We start from the raw sequence: 21,920 nt of genomic DNA on the forward strand, positions 1-21,920 counted from the left end.
ATAAAATCCAGCATTTTAGCAATAAATGTGATTTGCAGCCACTGCACACCAGTCCCCTGAGTTTCTATTCCAAACATCACCAACAAATGAGGACTGCCAAAGGAATTAAGGTGGTTAACTAAAGAGTCAGAAACATAAAATAAAGCTTTTAAATGCATAATAGTACACAAATGTTTGCCATGTAACATCCTTACCGCGGTGTCATTGGTGGTAATGTACACCAGCACATCTGAGTTGTTTCTGCCATTGATGTATCGGTAACAGTTCCACACACAGCTTATCAAGTACCCCTGCAAAGAAAAGGGATTTATTATTCTGTGCAGAAAATAAACCATGCATGCTTTTCTGATAGAGCATTTCCATTCTTTATAAATATGAACATCAGCATGATAGAAGGATGGGACAGTCACTTCCCTGGTTGCAGTGACTGTGAGAATGCCTGGGGGCTCTGTGAGTAATCCAGTGTCATTCCCCATACTGATAGCATTGGGGTTCTTTGGAATTGGGAAGGTTCTGGGGACACCTTACGGTGGCTTTCAATATATAAAGGGAGCTTATTAAATCAATGTATTCCATGTGACTGGAATGGTCTGGGGTCTTGGTATTCTTGCCTGACTAGAGAAAATTGCCAAAGCAAAAGCTTTTATTGACATATGAAGTTATTTCTGGCATTTTAAACATTGTTAAAAATACTGGTGGGGTTTTTTTCCCAGTGTAAAACAAAACCTCCAGTAATAGCAGCAATAAACCTACTGCAAGATCATAAACTTCACTGCTTTTGTTCTTGGAGCTTGAGTAGCGCTGCTTCCTGTCAAACAATTAGTTGTCTCCACTTTTTTAACTGGTTGGGCAAAATAGCCACCACCTCCTTCATGAGCAGGAGAGATTTTAGCTTGAGTAGCAGAGATGAGCAAAGTGACTGGAAGGAAGATAAGAGGCAGGAAGATGTGGAGGAGCTGGAGTCAGATCCGCAGGATGTCCGTATCACAGCTGGCAGGACTAAAGCAGTTCTCTCTGGAGCTTTCTGCTTCCCCTTGTTGGAGGCTAGGGCTTTTCCTTTTGTTTTCTTTCAAACCAAGACACCCATGTAATTACACATGATGGTGATGAGGAGAACTTTGTGTTTTGATAGTGCCCAACTTATATTTTTACTTAGTAGGTCTGCACAGAAATTCTTCCTTAAACCTAACACACATAGATTAAACTGCCAGCATTAAATTTGCATGTGTGTCTCACTGAGTGAGTCATACTTTTGTGACTCACTTGCACTGATGGCCTTCCAAAAGCCTCTTATCCCTTTGAGCTGCCCTGTGCCTCCTCTGTCTCCAGAGCTGACACACATGAGCTGTGTTTTTCAGGATGCCACGTGATTCACTGATGGCTTGCTTGCAGATCAGGAAGTTTTTTTTTTTTTCCAGCAGGGCTGAGCTGGCTAAAATCTGGTAAATTTGCTTCCTCTTTTTTTCACAGCACCTTACAGACCCTGGATTGACTTACAGCTGTTGCAGACTTTGACAATACTTTTGGCCATCAAATGGAGAGAACAAAAGGCTTCTGGAGTGAGCTAAATCCCAAGGGAAGATTAGACATGCTCTGCAGACCAAGCTGTGGGCTGTGCAAACCTACCCCAGGCTACTGAAACAAGTAAAGGCACATACATGGAGAACTGCATCTCTTCCAGAATTAAGTAAAATGTCATTGTTAATTTAAAGTGGTAATAAGTAGTTCACCAGCTTTCAGTGCTCAGGTACTATAACCTGGGAAAGGCATAAGAGCCAATGCAGCACAGAGACTGAATATAGTACACTTCTGTGGGGACACAGCCTGTCTTTATAAGAAACCCTTTACATTAAGCCCACCTATTTGCAAAATTATTTCTCTACCCCTTCTGTCAAAATCCAAAGTGATGGAAGCCCTGTTTTGGATAATACAATCCTATCTAGGAGAAGCTAGTGGGAGATTTATTTTTTAATGCTCTCATTCCATGTGGTGAATAAAACACACTTAACCCCACAATGAACCTCTACAGCTTTCCCAGCTCTGAACCCTAGCTCTGCATGCACAGGCTGTTTTTCAGTGGGTGAGGTATGTTCCTTGAATTAAGAGGCCATCAGCCAGCTCACACCAAGGAATTGGCCCTGAGACACTGACCAGCATAGGGCAGAGAGTGGCAGCAGCTCGGAGCATGTCCCTGTCCAAGTGCTCTGGACATGTGCTGCTGGCCTGCAAACCATGACTCACAGAAACTTGTTTTCCTCAACCTGGAACTTTATTTAGCTCATTCCTAATAATTGTTTTCTACCAATACTGCTGCACTGTTAAATGGGGCTCCTGATTCAGTTACCAATTTACTTTCCTGAAAGACTTGGCTGAGGTTTCTAATACTGCTTTAAAATGTGTGGTTGGACACACAGTATATAAATATATTGATTTTTATCTCAGAAGACTAATGTTCACATTTGAAATTGGTCCTAGATTAAAGGCCTCCCTTGGCCTAATCCACCCTGGGTGGATCTCCTGCCTACCACAGCACAGACTGGTGACAGACAGTGACACCTTTTGGGGGAGGCAGCCCCAAGCAACCACCACGAGAAAGGACAGGGCAGTAAAAAGGCTGAATGTAGAAACAGGCACTGTGCCTATTTCTAGCCAGCTTTTAGTCCTCCCCTTGGGATGGTGGGAAATTACTTGAGACCCTAAGGATCTGAAACTCACAAAACTTTGTCAACCTGTCTCTCACTGTTGCAGTTGCAGACTCACCTGTTAAGCTGCATAACAACAGAAATGAACTGCAGACTTGTGCTCATCAGATGCCTGACCAGAAGACTGACCAGCATCTTTGTGGAAATTAGAGGTTGTTGTATTGTGCTGCTTCTTGTAACACAGCAAGGGAAAGTCTGTGCTGATCTGGGTCCCAGCAGCCCTCTGGGTAACCCCTCACTGGCAGCAAGTGCAGGGTGAACACCACAGACCCAACAGAGCCCCCTCAGGTTAGCAGCTACCTGCACTGAATCCCATTTGACTCCCCAGCTGCTTTGAATTTTCTGTTTACAGAGCCGGGATGGGCTTCAGTAACTGGTGAAAATGAGATAAAGATCTCTACACAAACTGAAATTTATATGAAGATTTCAAATTATGCTAATGGAAGACCAGTTGACCACATGTATTTCCCATGTTGGTGTTACAGAGAGAGAAACAATGGGTTGCTGTGCTGATAAAATCTGGAATTAAATCCATCTTCTCAGCACACTAGAATGTGTATCTTGTGAGTTTAAAAGGGTTGTATAAGAACAACTGCTTAGAACTGAAAGAAATGCTGTAATTGGAAAGAATTAGTATTAAACCAAACCACTGGTCTGCAACACTTTATATGGCATTTTACAGGGCCAGGACATCAGCTGTTGGCTCCCAGTCACACACACTGAGGTATGCAATTTCAAGCAACTGATCCCTGTTTTAGAGATGATTCTCCCATAACTATCCTGTCATCATCAGTGCTGGGACTTGTCCTAGGCTTTTGTGGAACAGGTGACAACCTCGTGCCTATGTACTGGCATTCCTGGGAGTGGGGACCAGAGCTTGGCTCTTGAGGCTGTGTTCATGGTCCCAGCTGCTGCCCCAACAGCCCTGCAGGAAGGTAGCAGATGCCAGGTGATGTGTTGCAGGGCAGGGCTCTCCCCCTCCCAGGAAGAATGCCCTTGGACTGAGGGCACTCACCCAAATTTCTCAGGGAGAACACAGAACTTCATTCTTATCCTTTCCCATCTGCTGAGGACACCAGGACATGCAGAGTGGTCTCACCTCTGGGCTCAATACCTTGGAGATGCAGCTTACAGGCATATTATGGAGAACACATCACACTGGCAGCTACCTCTTCCCACCTACTGTTCAGAAAGAGAAAGGCCGAGGAAGAGCCTATACTCTGAAGCTGCAGAGTGCTTGGGGCAGCCTGGGGAAAAGGTTTAATCTGGCTTATTATGTTTGTACTCATCTGAGCTCATTTGAGCCTAAGGAGCTTCCCCATGATGGAGAAGTTGAAGCCTCAATTGTTCTGTCTCAGAAGCAGGGAGAGCTGAGAGGATACGATTCAAAACTCTAAACCAGCTGCAGAGGACATGATTCAAAAGTCACTGTGTTGGCTATGTGCAATTTGAAGTCTTGTGTACAAGCATATAAATACATTTGTGCTGATGGATGTCCTCCTCAGCCAGATAGGAAACATCTATGTTTCATGATAGGCAACTCCAGTTCAGTTTCTAGACAAACACAGTGAATGGAATCATGTACTTTGTCTACTCTGAGAAGTGTTCTTGTCTGAAACCACCTGAAATTCCCGTTAGGTGCTTCAGATGCAAGTAAAGGATAAGGACTAACAAGGTAAATGCTTGTGTGTGGTTAGCTGGCTTTCTTACCACCCTCTCTTGTACACAAACCCATGACCGCAAAACACAAACCCAGCATATAATAATGCATAATCTTGCTTTCTGCTCAGTAGTGTTCTTCTCCAAGTGTAGCTTCACTCAAACCGAAAGTGTCATAATACCAAATATTTCTGAGGAATTAGGTGATTCTGTTTAGTATTTTCTGCCAGTTGAATGCAGCTTTTCCTACTGTAGCTTTTCCTAGGTCACAATGTTTTGGTTCCTCTCCCTATTTCTAGTTGAACTCCAGAGGGAGAGGAGGCATATTTTTTTATACACAGTACCTTTCCAGTTTCAATATGTAAATGTGGTACCATCTGTTAAGTCTATCAGAGATGAAATGTGATGCATCTGTGTGTGTTCAGCTTTATTTGATGGAGCAGATTCTGTAAATCTGCATAGCAGCTCTTCTGGAAACATAAGAAATTCAAATGCAAATGCTAACCGGAATTTAGCATGCGTTTCTGTGTAAGTCACATACTTTGTGACTCATTTATATGATAATACATTGCTAGAATGAGCATTATATAAGCCACATATACTCTTAGAAAAAAACATGTTTTACCACTTAAAAACAAAATGAGTCTTTGGCACTATTAATTTCTTAGGTTTCTTGTCTCTGTAGTAAGCATTTTTGCCATTCCAATTTTAGTTGCCTTTTTTTTTAAATAAGCTTGAAGCTTTATTGACATACTTAGTCAATGAAACACCAGACCCACGTGGAGTAAAAACAAGCTGTTCATTGCATCAGAGAAATTTTTTAGAACACATTCCCTGTGGAACCTCAAAAATCTATGGATTTATTAAATTCACACATATTTCTTAGAAGTGCAAATAAAATCAGCTGCATGGTTGTGAACATATAAGGCCAGAAAGCTGAACTCTATTGCTAAATCATAGCAGAAGAGTGAGCACAGCTTCCAACAGCACTTTAATACACCCTAGCTGTTGGGTTTCTTTTCCAAATTTTGAAGTAGCTTCAATAACCTAATCTACCTCTTTTGTCACAGTAACATTCCCTGTATATGTCATATGCATTGTCTGGAAGCAACATCTTTGGTGTCACTGTGACCCTTTGGGACTTCTCTAATCCAATGCAAAACTGCTTTGCAGAGAGAGCAAGACTAATCTGAAATAAAGTCCCACACAAGAAATACAAAACCAGCAGCACTGTGATGTGAGAAACCCATAGAAGGGTGCAAGAAAAGGGCAAACACACCAGCATATTTTACAAGAGGTCCAATGCTCAGGGTACTAGTAGGAGCCGCAGGTGATTGTTTTTCCTACATTAATTTGTCTGATCTTATTCTGAGCTCCTTTTGAACTTCTGACCCACAGCAGGATGAGTCTGCTACACTGGACAGTCAACCTGGATGTGGTGGTTTCACATGAGCCCTTTCCAGCTGCTCTGGGAGATGCTACATCTCCTCTTTGCCTGGTACCTGCCACCTGCAGGCCTCTTACCCACTCATTCCCTGTGTCCTTCTGTTGCCAGGTCTGACAGTTCTTTATGGTGCTCCTCCCAGGAAAGATGGCTTTGATTTATTTACCTGCTCTACAGAATTCTTTCTGAGACAGGGCACCCACCAGAAGGGAAACCATGCTTCCAGAGATGGTGAGCATCAGAACTGGCTAAGAAATGACACAATTTATATTTTTGGTTTTTTTATTCCTTTCTTAATATTCTTAGCATTTGATTTACTTGTTTGACTAGAAAGGAGCTAAGCCAATATTTTCACAGGTCTATCTGTAACAGCTACAAGATCTCTTTTATAGATGGTCATTCTTACTTCAGAGCCCACAGCAGTGTTTGTGAAACAAGAGCATGCTTCCTCAGTGTCCACTACTTAGAATTTTTTACCACTGAGTTTCTCTACCACTTCCTTGTTCAGTCAGTCCATCCCATGAGATTCTCCTGCAAAGATTTCTTGACTAATTATTTTCCCCATTTTGAATGACACTGCAAGAAATTGTTGCTAGAGTTCCTTCCCCTTCCCAGATCTCTTGTGAATGCACTGAACTGCATGGGTCACAGTGTTGGAAAGACTGATAATTTATCTTTATTCCCTAGCTACAGTCAGTGATGTGAACTTTTATCTTTGCCCTACACATTTTAGAGTAAAAGTTGTTTTTTTTAAGTTCTTTGCATACATGCTGCCAAACACATTCTGAAAAAACAAGAAGTCTATTTCAACAGGCTCTCCCTTGTCCACTGCTTCAAAGGATTCATAAGCCATGAGTTCCTCCAACAAGAATCACACTTCCCTGTTGTGGACTATATGTTCTTGTGTTTGTCTGTGAGATTTTTCACAACTTTTTCATATGTCTACAACCCTGTTTCCTATAGGTATCAGGCTGCTTGGGGTGTAGTTACCCAGAACTCTTCTAAAGACAGACTCCCAGCAAGGGACATTCCACCCAAGACCAGAAGTGGACTTTATACACAACAGTGCACTTACCTTAAAAGCCAAAATGATACTTATGAAAAGGAGGATAATCACAACCAGACATGTAGGGTTCACAGACATAATCTCTTCCTTGTAGGGAAAATTGTTGGGCTGTGTAAGCAAAAACAAGCAAAGCACTGTGAGTCAATCTCAGAAGTCATTTAAGAGCCATTCAACTAGTGCATCCTATAATTAATAGCTTACAAAGCTTTCTGTGATCCACTAAATCCAGAGCTCTCCCCACGAACAACCAGTTTCAGTAAGTGTGGCTACAACAGGCACTGTGAACACTCAGCTGCCAAAGGCTCCCTGGAGGGCTCAGGGATTTGCTTTTTGCTTTGGATGTGGTGTGGGCTCTCTCTTCCTCTGTGCACACTGGGTTTGTATCTGACACAAACTAGCAGAAGTCTGAGAGCTTTGCAGCAGGAAATCTTCCACCATGGGAAATGGCAGGCAAATCTCACACTTACTGAGTAATCATTACACTGGCACTGGTTGCCAAAGAACAGTGGCAGCTCTTTCCAGAAAATCAAAGCAGGAAAAACTGGACAGCATAATCCTTTCACCTAATATTTTATGACATTTCAAAATACCTTGAACCTCTTCTACTCCATCTTACTTTGGCTAAATTTGGACTATTTCTCTAGGAGCACTTGTTAGTTCTGCTACGTATGCGCCCCATGGAGTCATGGGTCCTACACGGGGCCACCTCATGATTTCAAGTTGAAATGTGGAAATCTGCCCCAGGCCCTTCTCTTACATGAAAGTAGCTTACATTCTGAAACAGAAGTGACAAAATGAATCTTCCTGCTTAGCACAGGCTCAGGCCCTATCACAGGATAGTGATTTAGAGCTGTGAAACACTCTAGGATCAGTGACTGAAAAACAGCCCCTAAAAATGTTTTACTGTATTTTTTCTTGCTTAAAACTCCACGCCCTTTGAAAAGAATGTTCCAAATAGTTCTGAAATACTGCAAGATACAAGTTCCAGTTTCAGTTAGAATAAACCATTGTTCACAGACAGAGCTGTTCTCCACAAAAGATAACTCCACTGCAACAGTAGCTCATTATATCTGAATGCAATAGTTCCTTCCCCACAACTCCCTGTTCCCTTACAGGTCTAATTACTTAACCAGGCCAGCTCTGCATCCTTGTCAGGACAATTAACTAGACCGAGCTATAACTGTATTCTTGGCAATGATGGTGTAAATCCAGAGTAACCCCTTAATAACCCTTATTCCAGCACTCAGCCCAGTGCACCAGGAAATCATCTTTTTTTTGGACAGCTGCTACTGAGAATAGCTCTTTATTTAGCGCTTCCATGAACTGTTCAGAGTGGTTAACATCAACAGCAGCTGTAACCATTTGCAGCTAGATGTTACATAAGCACATTTTCCACTTCTTGACAGCAATGTTTCTGTTCCTCTGCTGAATTCCATGACTGAGGTTTTTATCATGTTATCTTCTTTGTTGAGGTAGAGCTTTTGTAGGGAACTAGCTTGCTATAATTCAATAAGTTACTGCTTTTTTTTTTTCCCCCCCCAAGAAGGTTATTCTAAATATAGTGGATGCAGTCACCCAGAGACCAAGAAAGCAAGAGTATATGCAAAGAAACAATGCACTGGGAAATTAAACAAAAATTTTATATGCATAAAATTTAAGTATTAATGCCCTAACCTGCCCTCCTGTTTGCAGAAGGGACACCATAAGTTAGGAAGGTAGAAAGTCCAGTCAGTTAAGACAGTTACAGTAAATCTGTACCCAAATGATTTTTTCAGTACTGATCTACCATTAAAAAAACAGTCAAAATAGTTTGTGAATATAATAAAAAAAATCCTATTAAGACTTTGGTTCTCCAAAGAAGAACCCGGTTTTTGAGAACCAGTCACCAGTCAAAGATTGGATGACTGCATGCTGTGTTTTTGGCCATAATCTAATGGGCTGTTTCTAAACATCAGCTCAAAAGGGCTTTGCATGGGGGCGAGAGGAGGGCAGGCAAATGACCAAGAAATTTTCCTGCTTGAAAATCAGGAACATCTGCTGGAGCCATGATCCCTGGTCAACTCTGGGGCAGGGTGTGCTGCCCTGCAGTGCCTGGTCTTCCCTTATATCAGCACCAGTGTTTCAGCAAATATTTCAGCAAAGCCAGGAGAGCACATGAGGAACAAATCCTGAGGTTTGTCCCCTTCAGGCTCAGCTTTCTGACTCTGTCCTGAAGAGATGAGAGGCGTAGGCAGCCCCAGTGAGGCAGTGGGTGCTGCACCCACGCCATGGTCACCCCCACACACAGGTGCCTGGGAGATCTTGGTGCAGGATGCGAAAATGAAAGCCAGTCTCTTCTGGAACTTCCAGGTTTCCTGTGTGGGAGACAAAGCTTTCAGTTCTCTGATGGATAGCCCAGGAGCATTGGGTCAGCATGGAAGAAACCCCTTTGGCTTCTTTTGCTAACTGGGCTGGGCCGGCCTATGAGCACTCTGATCTCAACTACAAACCCCTCCAGTGCTGTAGGAAAAGCAATTTATGACAGCTGAACCTTTGGCAAAGAAGCAGGAAAGATGGTAGGAAGCATCTCAACTGGCTGCAGTCACACAGGGTACAGGGACCACACTGGAACTGGTGCCATTAGGCAGCCCTTGGGGTCCCATCCCATGGCTGCAACTGTTCCCAAAATCTCATGAATTCCCACAGAAAACAGGTACCAAGAGTGGTTCAGATGAATCAGACCACTGGTCTTCACTGACTGTAATGATGAATTTAAATATTGATGTGGATACATGAGGTGGGACAAGAAATTCTGCTCCTGTCCTGGGAGTTTGCTCTCAGGTGGGAAGACCAATAGCTGAAATCCTGCTGCTGAGAAGGTTCCAGGCACCAGGCTCGGTGCTGAAACTTCCAGAAAAAGATCAGTGTCAGATGTTGTGCAAGGCTTGATGAAGCTGTGACTGAAATACATCTGGGTGGGAAAAACTAAACCTATCATTGGAAATACAGGAGTGATTTTGGAGCAGAACATGACGAAATTTTCTATACAAACAAAAGGTAGTTGCAATGGTGTTGCACTGGCAAGCTAAAGTCATAATTAAAGTGTCATATATAATCTTGTCATGGATATGGAGAGGGCTGTGTGCATAATAATATACCTGATACACTTCTAATTTAAAAAAATACTTCTTATGCATATCAAAGCCCTATTAGACACTTTAAAAGACTCTAAAATGTCCATGGAAAGTACATTTCTGCTGCATTGGTATCATACAAACACACAAAAATAATAAAATGACAAAGGCTAAAGCCATTTCTCATTCCCTCAGCCTGCTTTCATGACCTTTCATGTCTTATTTCCCCTTGGATCACAAAAAATCCACTTTCAAATACAATGTAGATTGTCATTCCAAGTTACAATCTTACAAGTATTGAAACTTACAACAGTGAAAGAAAACAGCAACGTCTCCGCAGAGTTTGTAAAGCTCTGCTGTGAAGTTAGTGGTACTTCTTAGGAATTATAAAATGGCATTAAAAATGTCAGAAAGGATATTTTGGTTTTAAGCTTTAATTTATAGGAAAAATTTCTTTAGGTTAATCTCTTTTATGTCCTCTAGGCATTTCTCCATAAATTTAAAAGCATGACTGATACCACCTGAATTGTCAGGCAGCAGCATTGCAGGCAGTCCCACAGTAAAGCTACTTAGTATACTTTGAAATTTTGTTCAGATGAACTGTCATAGTCCTGCACTTGATTAGAAAAAGTTTGCATAACTCAGTTGCAGACCAGCCTGTTCTACACCTCTACTTCAATCATTTCATATGCTGTTACCAGATGACAGAAGATAAAGTGTTTAGTTGGAAGGCTTTAAAATGCCCATATATCAAAGATTTAGTGGGATTAAACAAACGAAATGTGCTTTAGGTCAAACTGCTTTAGACCTCTGCTTAGAGCAAGAACTAGAATGATTTTTATTTTACACATGTTGAATTTGCTGTATGCAAAAGTTTTTGCTTTTTACATGACAATGATAATGACCAAGATATCCAGCGTAACTCTTAGAAACTTTGATCACACAATCAACACAAAACTTAACTAAATGCAAAACTTGTAACATTTACTCATTTTACATGACCCTTCAGGCTAAGATGTTCTTGCAATCCATGGCAATTAAGTAGCACACCTGAGTGCAGCTGGGTATCAAAAGGCAACAAGAAGTTTCCAAAGACACGGTTCCTGGTAAAGAAGAAGCCAGTATAGACTGATGTTACCAAACACCTGTGAGCACTATTGCAACATTTTCAGCTACGGCCCTGACCAGCTCATGGATATGTGATCATCATCTTGCTAAAAGTACATGGAGAGTTTCACAGCAGCTGTAACTCATCACCCACACACTGACATCTGGCAGATGTAAAAGTAACCATAGTATGATACCAAAGTAACTATATAACAATACCAGGTAATAGTGAAGTAGAAATGGTTAAAGAAACAGGGTTTTTCTGACCTTAGAGCAAACAAAAAGTTCTTCTGAGACTGCTAAATGTATTCTGTTACCAAATGCAAACTTTCTTCCAGATATTCAATAATGGATTTGAAGAACAGTTGGGATTTTTTATTTACCTTATGGAGCTGTGCCCCCTAAAATATCATTTCCCAAATGCAAAGCAGTTTTAGAGGAACAGAATCTGTAAGAATGCCAGGAAGAAACACAGTCCTTGTTCCTGCCTACCCTGGCAGACCACTGCAAAGGGGGTGAGGGCAAGACAACCCCAGGGTTTAGGGTTTGCAAACCATCAGGAGGGATCACACCTGAATGGCACTACATTCATGGTGTAATTGCTTGCATTGATTTTCACCTTGTCACATGTCTGAGTATCTGGTAAGGGTGGATGTGCCCTTCACATCTCCCCTCTGCTCCTGCCCACTCAGACAGATGTACCTACTCTGAACCAAATGTAACAACCTTGTGCCAACAGATGTAGCCCTTCCAGGTAAAGGGACAAGGGCCTCCAGTTGAGCCACATGTGCTTGGGACCACAGCTAAGACACAGGAGGCATAATCAGCTTCAAAGCAGATGCAGAACAGCTTCAAAACTTTTTTGAACAGGTGACATTAACTGTACAAAATTCATCACAGCTCTTGGTAGCTTTTCCCCATCACTAATCTCCGGCATAAATGATAAAATACAAACTAATCCTTGTTTCTAAATTAACTTGGACTAGCTTCCAGCTGCTCATTAGCATTATGCCTTACATCTAATTTAAACAGCATTTTAATACCTCATTATTTTGCACATGAAAGCTCTAATGGCACTACCTCTTGGTCTTCTTTCTCAGTAAATGAAGCAGGAAAAGCTGATTGTCTCTCATCATACTACAATATATCCAGCTTTTATGTAAATTTTTTTAGGAACCTTCCTGCTTGTTCTCTGACTTTCAAGCATTGTTTTTTTTACAACCAGTCCCCATAAACAGATGAAGGAAATCCACACTACTGACAGAGAAGGGAAGTCTCCTCTCCCTTACTATTAATTGCTCCTTTTTCTGTCCACAGATCACAAGAGCAATTTTTGCAAACAGCAAAACAACCTAGGGACTCTAGTTTTGGCATGTAAATCCCTAGGCTGCTTACAGGGTCACCGCATCCCAGGCACAGTTGGCAAACTGTATGCTCATCTGTATTGCTCAGGCTTTTACATTTCTTTGCATTTATCTCTGTAGCCACTGAAATTAGTGGCTGAACTCAAGTTCTCAGGCAGTCTAGCTCAGTGTCAGCCACGGGTTTCATTAGAAGTGAATTTGCTGGGAAAAGTCACGAGTACTGCCAGTGGGAAATGCAGAGATGTGCTCACTCTGGGCAGTGCAGGGGAGGGGCTTCCAGAGGATGACACAGAACAGCCAGATTATATTCCTGCTCACAGCCTCCCACCAAAGGACTCAATCCCTCCAGACAATGAGCCTGGAGAAGCTCTCCCACGGCTGACATCAGCTTTTGTGAAGTGCCTCTCGGGGTCCAACATCATTAATGGAAGTCAGGAGGAGCATGAAATCTACTGCTGATTGCTGGAGACCTTCCTCTACTGAAAATAGAAACTCACTGGCAGATGATCAGCTTGACCACAACCCTGTGCAGTGTGCCAGCTACCCTCTCCTAAGCCATGTGATACATCCTGTATTGATCTGGTGCTTTATTGTTGCTCTGAGCATCATGCTGCAAAGCCAAACATCTCATCAAAGCCCATTATGCCCCTGCCCATCTTTATTGATGGAGTCAGTAATCTTGTCAGTGAAGGAAAATGAGCTTGCCTGCAGGACTGATTTCTCATGAAACTGTGCTGGCAGTCATTAATAAATTTTTTCTGGTCTAATCCATTATCAATTGACTGTCCTCTCAGCCCCAGCCCTTCTGCTTGGTAGCAATGTCAGGCTAATCAGCCTCTATAATTATCCTGGAAATCCCCCTTGCCCTTTGGAGCACTGACAGTTTAGCACTCCTGAAGACCTGTGGCATTTCATTATCAGTCCAGAATATAATTTACAGCAGCAAGACAAAGATGTGTGCAACCAAAGATTCAGCACTCCAGAGCAGCAGTACAGATCACAGAGTGCTCTGCTGCACCAAATCCCTTCCAAGACCTGCTCTTTCTATTTCTGCTACAGAAGGACCTGTTATTTTTTTATCTGCAAGGAAATAAAGGGATTTTTTAGCACACTTTTCAAGAGGAACAGTTGGTCTTTGCCCTTCCAGTGAGTCAGCTCCAAATGCAGCACCAGATTTTCAGCAGAAGAGCAGAGGTTTTTAAGTGAACATTGACCAGCCTGTTTTTGCCCCCATCCTGTTCTTGCACAGTGACCAAGACTGAGTAAAATCTGGTTACAACTCATGCTCTACAACTCATGTTCTGCAGCCACACAGATGCTTGTGCTGCCAGAAGAGCAGGGCTGGCACCGATGCAGCAGCAAGGGTCTGTAGGCAAAGGACAGGCAGCAAGGCTCCAGCAGTGGCAGTGCCAGCTGTAGCACTCCCAAACCATGGCTGTAATTTGCTCTTTTCCACTCATATCTCTGAGAACTTTTTGACTTATGCCTCTGCTTCTCTTCCAATGCACCATCAGCTGTGAATGCAGGTGGGTGTTAAATAAGATGAAGGATAACAGGCTCCTGATACATCCCAGCTCTCACTGGCATGACACATTGCCTCTTCCTGCAGATTTGTGTGGCTACTTATCTGCCTGCTGGTTCTCATTACCTGTTATTTATACTGGCCAGCTTTCCATCCACACAACAAAGTTCACAGCCAAGTTAATCTGTATTCAGGTTCTCAAGGCAGATTTTCAGAGACATTTGCAGCACTGGCTTCTCCAGAGCTCTGTGACTCCACGTGAACCCTGCTGGATGTGGGACGTGCTCCTGTGATGAGACAGAGGCTGGTGGGCTCTTGTCTTTGCTCGTGGGGGTTGTGATCCTATCTTCTACACTTATGCAATACTGGCCAGGGATGTTTGGCCAAAGCAGAATGAGAAGGGAGACTCTAAATGTCCCTAGGACAGAATCCAAAATATTTTCTAGCAAAACCAAACCTACACTCAGTCAAACTCCTGCCTAATTAAATGTGTTATAGCTACCAAATAAATTAAAAGGAGCAATAAAATATCCTTGAAAGAGTACCAAAAATAAGCCATATATGAACACAATAACGCTGAATGCAAAAGCAATTATTCATCATCCATGTCTTGCAATATGAGTCTCACTCTAAATGAGTGCTAGAGCTTTCACATCATTGCAAAATCTGAGCTTTTCACAAATATTGTAATTAGCAATGTAGCCTTGCAAGGATGTTGAATTCAGTCTGGCAAGGACTGAAAGAACTTCTCAAGGACTGTATGAGAAGGATACCACTGGCTAGAAATACAGGGCAGAAACTCCACCTTATAAAGGTTTTCCCCCCCAAAGGTCTGTGAGCATCAAGTGATTTACCAGCTGGCGGAGGTAGTCCTGAATTGTGCTGGGATAGACAAGTACACTGATGGCAACCAACGTGTTGAGGGCAAAGTCAAAGATCTGGTAACAGAAGAAAGGGATGATCCAAGCTGCATGTTGCTAAAAAGAAAATAAATTAGAAACTCATCAGCCATAAGTTAAAATAGAGGAATATGTCTTTCTAGAGGAATCTAAGAAATATTTGACATTATGGAGTATTAAATCAGCTAAAAGAAATATGACATTCAGCCAAGAGGTTTGGCCAAGGCAATCTGGCTGCTTTACTGCAGTCATATGTGCAGTGCAACTCCCACAGCTCGTTACATTAGGAGATTCAGAAACCACACAATACTTTTCCTTTCTAATTAATAGGATTAATGTTGGAACAAACCACAGGCTTGGGAGGTGAACGGGAAAAAATTCCTTAACTTTGATAGGTACAAGATTCAGTTCACTGAATTCACCTTTTGCCCAGAGCTCACTCATATTTGAAACTGCAGACAATCAACACAACTGCAGCAGGGGGCCCTGGGGAACCACTGATCTAAGCAATCAGTTCTGCTGCCTCTTCAACTTCTTTTCCCTCTCCCAGCTTTCAGCTAAGCAAATAAAAAAGCAATTGTTAGAAAAGAGTTTTCTTAATTTTGTTTCTATGGAGTTGTGTGGTTCACTGTATTCATGTCTTCCCCAAATGTAATGAATTACCAAATGTAATGAATTACCTTATATGCACCATATGTAGCCATTGCACAGATCAGAATCATGAGGAGAGAAATTGCAGTGGCAATGCACATATCTGGAAAAGAAACACAACACATCAATGATTGAAGGCAAATTCAGAGCCTGGTTCAGTTATTTTACCACCTCCCTTGTGCAGAGCATCTCAAAGGGCAGGGTGGGAGATGGGTGGAGATGGGGTCAGGTGCATTGTTCAGGCATTGCTGGAGGAAATCTCTGGCTTTTGAGGGGAACCTCCTAAATACAAGAAGCACAGACAGTGCTTCTATCTGTTCAAGCCTGCAGCATTACACTGTGCTGACACTTACACTGACACTGTGCAAACCACTACAGCCTCTATAAGACAATGGAGATGAATGGTCTAGTTTTTATATGGGTTTTCAAAAATCAGAAGCAGTTTTGACAGGACTGTTTTACTGGTGGTGCTGATATCTGTAGTGAGAATGTGTCTGCTTTTCTGCACTCCAGATTGTTTCTTCACCAACAGCTGCTGCATACCATTGCTCATATATCTCTGTACTGGAAAAGGAGCAAAACTGGCAGATAAAGTCATCTTAGCAGAAATAACATCTTGAAAAATTTCATTTCAACCAATAATACTACAGAGATATATTTATTAATGGAAATATATAACTGTCAGGAAAGGTAAACATTCTACCTTTAAACATTCTACTCTTTAAAGTTTTGATTGGAGGAATTACAGGACTCCTATCTTTTTATTCTACTGCTGACCAGCTTTCAATTAACTTTTTATTTGATTTAAGAAGTTCCTAAGCCATGAACAGTTGGAAGGAGATCCTGGTGGAAAAAATCACGTTTGGTCTTTTCATATGCACCTCCCTAGGTATCATTACAGATCACCGTCAGGAGATCAGAAGTGAATTTCTGAACTTGACCTTACAGTGAGTTTGGGAGTGCAGTGGAACATTGTGCCTTTTTTCTGAGGTCAATCCAGTGCACAAAGAGGAGGTGAGGTACATAGGACATGGCTTTAGAGATCCCACTCTGTTGGTATCTGTGAGGTACATGCTGTTCACATTGCTGTCACCAGGTGTGTTTAAACCACCTGCCTTGATGAGGTATGTGGAGGAGCTCTGAGATGCACAAACACACCACAGTGTTCAGGATGTTCACTACCCTGACTTTGGAACCATTCAAAGTGTAAAGATGGCATCATTTCACCACAGAACTGCCACAACATCTAACTCCAGCACATGATGAGGGGCATGGAACAGTCCTCAACTCAACTCAACCCTGGATGCATCAAAATCAGATCCTGGGTACGTGTCCTGGAGCCTTCACCCAAGTCTCTGAAAGGATCTGGCAGCTGTGGACAGGTCTCACCTGCCACCACCAGGAAGCAGTGCAGGCTCAGCCAGGTGATGGCTGAGGAGGAAGGACAGGCACCAAGTCTGGTCTGTCATTATTTCCAGCCTACCAGAATGATCATCCATGTAGAAAACAAAAGACCCAGTCCTTGATCCTCCTGTGCCTGAGGGAGCACAAACTTTGCCCTAGATGGCACCAATCCAGATTTCTGCATGCAGAGAGGAACCTGAGACCTGTGAAGCTGGAGGGAAAATGAGCAAGAGGAGACTGCTGCTGGCAGGTGAGGACATGTCCAGAGCTGCTTGTGTTCTCTGGCTCCTTGGGCACTGCACCTACCAACAGCAGGATTAAGGACTTCAGAACCCAGGTTTCCCTTTTTCAGAACACTGCCCGTGTCCTAGGTTTCAGGGTTCTTGTTCTCTCCCTCTTGCCCCCAAAGTTTGTCCTTGTGATTGCACAGGAACTCAAATGCCACAGAAAAAGTCCTATGGCAGGTACTTCCTAATTTAATGGATTAAATTTGAAGGATAAAGTGCCCTTTCCTAGCACTTGGAGGAGCACATTCAAACCACTGTGGTCTGATGAGGCCCTGGAGCACAGACATCCTTTCTCACAGTAGAAATGCTTGAATCTTTGTCTTATTGTCAAAGTCAGCATGTCTCACCCAGGAGAGGGGCCTGCAGTCAGCAGTGAGTTTAGCTCACCCTGGTGCTCCCTCCCTGTTGCCTCCACAGTGGCTTTGTCCAGCTCAGCTCATGGGTGCTACACGATGCCATGGGAGGCAGCTGGGCTCCCTGCTCATCATTCAGGAGGGAATGACAGATCAGTCATTCCAAACTGCTCTTCAAAGGCACCTCCTTCTCCTCTTAGAATGTGTAGAGAATCCAGACAACCAGTGCAGTGTTTGAGCTGCATTACCTCGACCAGTTTCTAGGTTTTTAGGAGCTGTAAAGGCTGTGCTGTGCCTGTTAGAAGTCATCTGAATTCTGCCCTCAAGAGGAAGAAGTATCCACAAAATATACCTCTACTAATAAAAGGTACTGCAGCCTCTTAAGACACTTCTGGTTGTGTGGCCATTTACTCTGGCTGCCTACACAGATCCTGTGAAATCAAAATTATTTTGAATAGACCAGGTACACTTAAGGTAATGAAAGAAAAGAAGTGAAAATTGCTGCTGTAGCCTCTAACTTCAATTGAACCTCTTGTAAAAGAGGCTCATGGATCAATATTTTGATTCTGACCATCCATTTGGAGGCACTGTTTATGCATTTGTTCTTGATCCCAACCACCTACTCCCTGCACCTGGGGGGAAGCTGCTGTCATTGTCATTTGCAGCAGATGCAGGAGTCACAGGTTCCACTTTGCTGGTGACCATGGCAGTACTGGTTCAGAGCCAGAGCCCAGCAAACTGTGATGAGCTTGACATTGAAGATCTGGTCTGACACACTCCTGCTCCCTGTCTCCAGTGTCTCCCTAACTGTGCTCCACCATGCCAAGTTCCCAGTTGGCTCAAGCTAGTTCTTTCTCATTTAAGGCTTCATTGGGTTTTTTGAGCTGTGTCAGCTTCAATTAATCCAAGTGAAACTAGATATGCAGCACATTAAATGAGAAACTGACAGGGTGTGTGATTTTTTTTCCAGCCATGCTGTGCTTTCTATGGCTAGAAGGGCTGCACTTGGACTGCTGAAGAGGTTATCCAGCCTGCTTGTCCTAGATGGCTTTCTGAGTTTTCTCCTTGGGTTTAAAGAAACCAGTTGAGTTTTTTTTCTCCTTGGGTTTAAAGAAACCAGTTGAGTTTTTAAATTCTTATACCTTGCAGTGACATCCTACTTTCCTGCCTCTCTGGAGAGAAGATGCTGCTGGGGCTGGGCAGAGCTGCTGCCATGGGGTACCTGTGTGCACAGCAAGCTGCAGCTCGAGCTCCCTCAAATCACCTCAAAAGTATTTCCTTGCCTTCTCCTCTCCTCTTGCAGAGGTGGGTGCTGCAGGGACAGGGAGGAGCAGCCAGCAAGGCCAGTCCCTGTGTGTGGAGTGATGGAGACCTCAAATCCTCATCACCTGCCCCAGCCCTGGCGTTAATCACTGGCCCTCAGCTTTGAGAGCAGGGGCCAGAAAGCTGCAGATGAGCAGCCTGCAGTCCTCTCTCAGTCCACTCTCCCAGTCTTATTTATCCAAGAGCCTCCTGACTGCCAGCTAAGGATTACTGCCTTGCTCTCTCCTGCAGGCTGCTTGTGCAAGCTTGATGCCACTGCTGCCAGCCACCAGGCAGCCCCCTGGGTCACAACCTGCACAGCAGCAGCATTTTCTCCCTGGGAAAGAGAGGAGGGCAATGAGAAGGAAAGAGTATTCTGCACCTTTGAGCCCAGCACATTTACTTTAGAGTATAAAATTAGAGGGGAAGATGCTGCCCTGAGTATCTTATACTGGGAAGGGATTTAGTTTTTTGCCCCTCCCTATATCTGGGACTAGTACTACATAAGAGGTGTTGATGGACTGGGACAGGAATGTACCTACTCTACCACTTCCATTTATCCCCCAGCAGAAGTCCAAGCCTGCTGTCTGTAGATTTCTTTATAAAGTTTTTCTATTTGAAGTAATATTTTCAAGTCCTGGGTGCATGTCATTGAGCAGAGAGACCCTCACATTATTGTCCCCTGTCCTGAGATGTCTGCCTGTCTTGTCTGCCCATCCCAGGGCAGGGACATGGGCAGATTTTGACCTAGGTTGATGATATCAGTGTCAAAGTTCCCCTCAGTTTCTGTAGGACATGCAGAGGATTTCAATCCTTGCTGTCATCTGGCCTGTGAAGTATCACACACACATCTCTGACACTTTGGCAGCCATAAATAAAACCAAGCAACGCCCACTGCTTGTTTGGGCTGTTGACATGTCAGGATGATGATCTGTGTGTCTGAAGAAGCTGAGCAGAAGGCTCAGGCAAAACCCTCTGGGAAGTCAAAATGAATTATAGGGCTTTTCCATCTCCTGCTCTGAGATTATTAGTCTTTTAACAGCAGCAGTATTGCATAGAGCAGCTCACACATTTTTAATTTTTCCTAGTCCAGCTTCTAAACTCCCTCAGGAAATAATAAAAAGAAAGATGACACTAAATGGGCTCAGCTGAATATCCAGCACAGGAGGAATTCCAGCATTTTACCAGGTTCAGAGATGTACATCTTGGGGAGCCACACAAACCACACACACTGGTGTGCACAGCAAGCTGCAGCTCGAGCAGCTTGTTCCTTCCAGTACCTCCCTCTGCCACATGGGTACGTCTTGGCAGAATTTCTTCCCCCTTCCTTCCTTTTCTAGAATAGAAGGGAAAATAAATAGCCTAGAGCTTTTTTCCTAAGTGTTCAGGTAAATCCTTTCTCTGACTAATCAAACAGGTACTTTGGAGCCTCTGGTAATGCCCTTGGAACCACACTAAATCCTGGGATTAGAACTGATGTTGCACTGGTATTTCCAAGCAGTTTGCACCAGACTGGCTGTGACTCTGCAGGTGGCAGGAATTTTTCCCACTGCTGGAACAGAAAATTGAGAATTCTCCATAAACCAGGCACAGCTAGAAATAAATCTGAATATGAATACTGGGGGAATCCTGGTTTCTTAGAAGTCAAGGGAAACCTGTCATTAACTTCATTTGACTACTGTGACACAGCTGATAAGTTTTTTTTGAGATGATGTTTTCAGATCTTTTATGAGGGATCCTCTTACAGAAGAGAGAGGAAGGGAGTGACGAATTTTACATGTAAACTCTGTGTCTGCATTTTTTTATTGTTTGCTATTGATAGGAGGATCAGCAGGAATGAGAATAATGGCTATCAGTGTTTGTGTCATTATTATTTGTCAACAGAAGTACATACAGATAACAACTTTGGGACCTTCTTTAGAATAAAACATTATGTATCTTCCTGTATTTCATACACATGGTTTTGGTGCATAGAGCTAACCTGGAAAACACTGCTTCAAAAAAGATAAATAAAAGTAGGAAAAGAGAAGAGTATGTGGAAGTTTTTCTGATGATTTATCTCATAATAAAACATTTCATTACATTTGAACAAATACAGTCATGCTTAAAGAATAGAAAAAAGAAATTATCTCCTGCCAGCTATTTCCAGTAACCATAAAAGTCAGTAGCTTGACTCAACTGCCTTTACTCAGTAAGGCACCAAACCAGAGGGAGTCAAAGAATAAAAGGAGACATTAATTCAAGTGTTCATTCGTAATTTAACTGCCTGTGAAATGTTCCCTTTACCAAATGGAAATGAGGTTGCTTGGCCCATAAGCCATCCTTTCACAGTCTTGCAGGGTTCACTTCAGAACCCTTGATAAAAATATACAGAAAATACAATTTTCAAGTGTAGATGGAAATCCCCAATGTACTTTATCTGACAGCTACTGCATTACAAAACAGAATTACAATTTGAAAGCCTTGGGCACTGGCAGGCCTCTGATGTCAGCTATATAAAACCACACTGACAGACAGTTATTACCAAGGTTAATCTCTGAGAATTAGGACAAGGCAGTCAGTTTTAATATGTCAGAATCAGCTAGGAGCCCATCTGTATCTACTATGGTCCTTACTTTCTTAAATCCAGTTATATAAAAAGATTTTTAGTCGGAAGTTGTCGGTGGGTTTTCAATGAAGACACAATAAAGTTGCAATCACCCCTTATCATTAATTCAGTGTAGACCCTCAAGGCATATCTGCATAAAGACCTTGTGGAAATAAGCATGCCTTCAATGATACCCAGCATCTCTGACACAACAATGGGCAATTTTTTTTTCTCATGTGTGGGGCTATTGCTTCTCCTACAGACATTTTTATTGACTTCAGTAGGAATAAGAAAAGGACTTAGAACCTTTAGCTGTGGATGGGGGGATTCTGAGCAGAAAGACACCAGGGTGACTAGCAACAGACCTTGTTTCAGACTACTATGAGAAATGTTGAATGTAACCATCTTGTGAGCAGAAATGAAAATAAACAGACATTTTTATCAAAATCACGTGGAGGGA

General features: G+C 42.8%; 1 protein-coding gene across 1 annotated transcript in view; it reads right to left on the reverse strand.

The window, feature by feature from the left end:
• LAPTM4B (lysosomal protein transmembrane 4 beta) overlaps positions 1–21,920 on the reverse strand; it is a 59,575-nt gene that overhangs the window by 19,003 nt on the left and 18,652 nt on the right. Inside the window, exons 3-6 of the mRNA XM_036378606.2 lie at positions 15,557–15,630; positions 14,832–14,954; positions 6,881–6,979; positions 195–290 (exon numbers count right to left, since the gene is read on the reverse strand). Of these exons, the coding sequence (XP_036234499.1) occupies positions 195–290; positions 6,881–6,979; positions 14,832–14,954; positions 15,557–15,630 (392 nt within the window). The remainder of the gene's footprint in view (positions 1–194; positions 291–6,880; positions 6,980–14,831; positions 14,955–15,556; positions 15,631–21,920) is intronic.

Source organism: Molothrus ater, chromosome 1 (genome assembly GCF_012460135.2).
Source record: "Molothrus ater isolate BHLD 08-10-18 breed brown headed cowbird chromosome 1, BPBGC_Mater_1.1, whole genome shotgun sequence".
Classification (NCBI taxonomy): Eukaryota; Metazoa; Chordata; class Aves; order Passeriformes; family Icteridae; genus Molothrus; species Molothrus ater.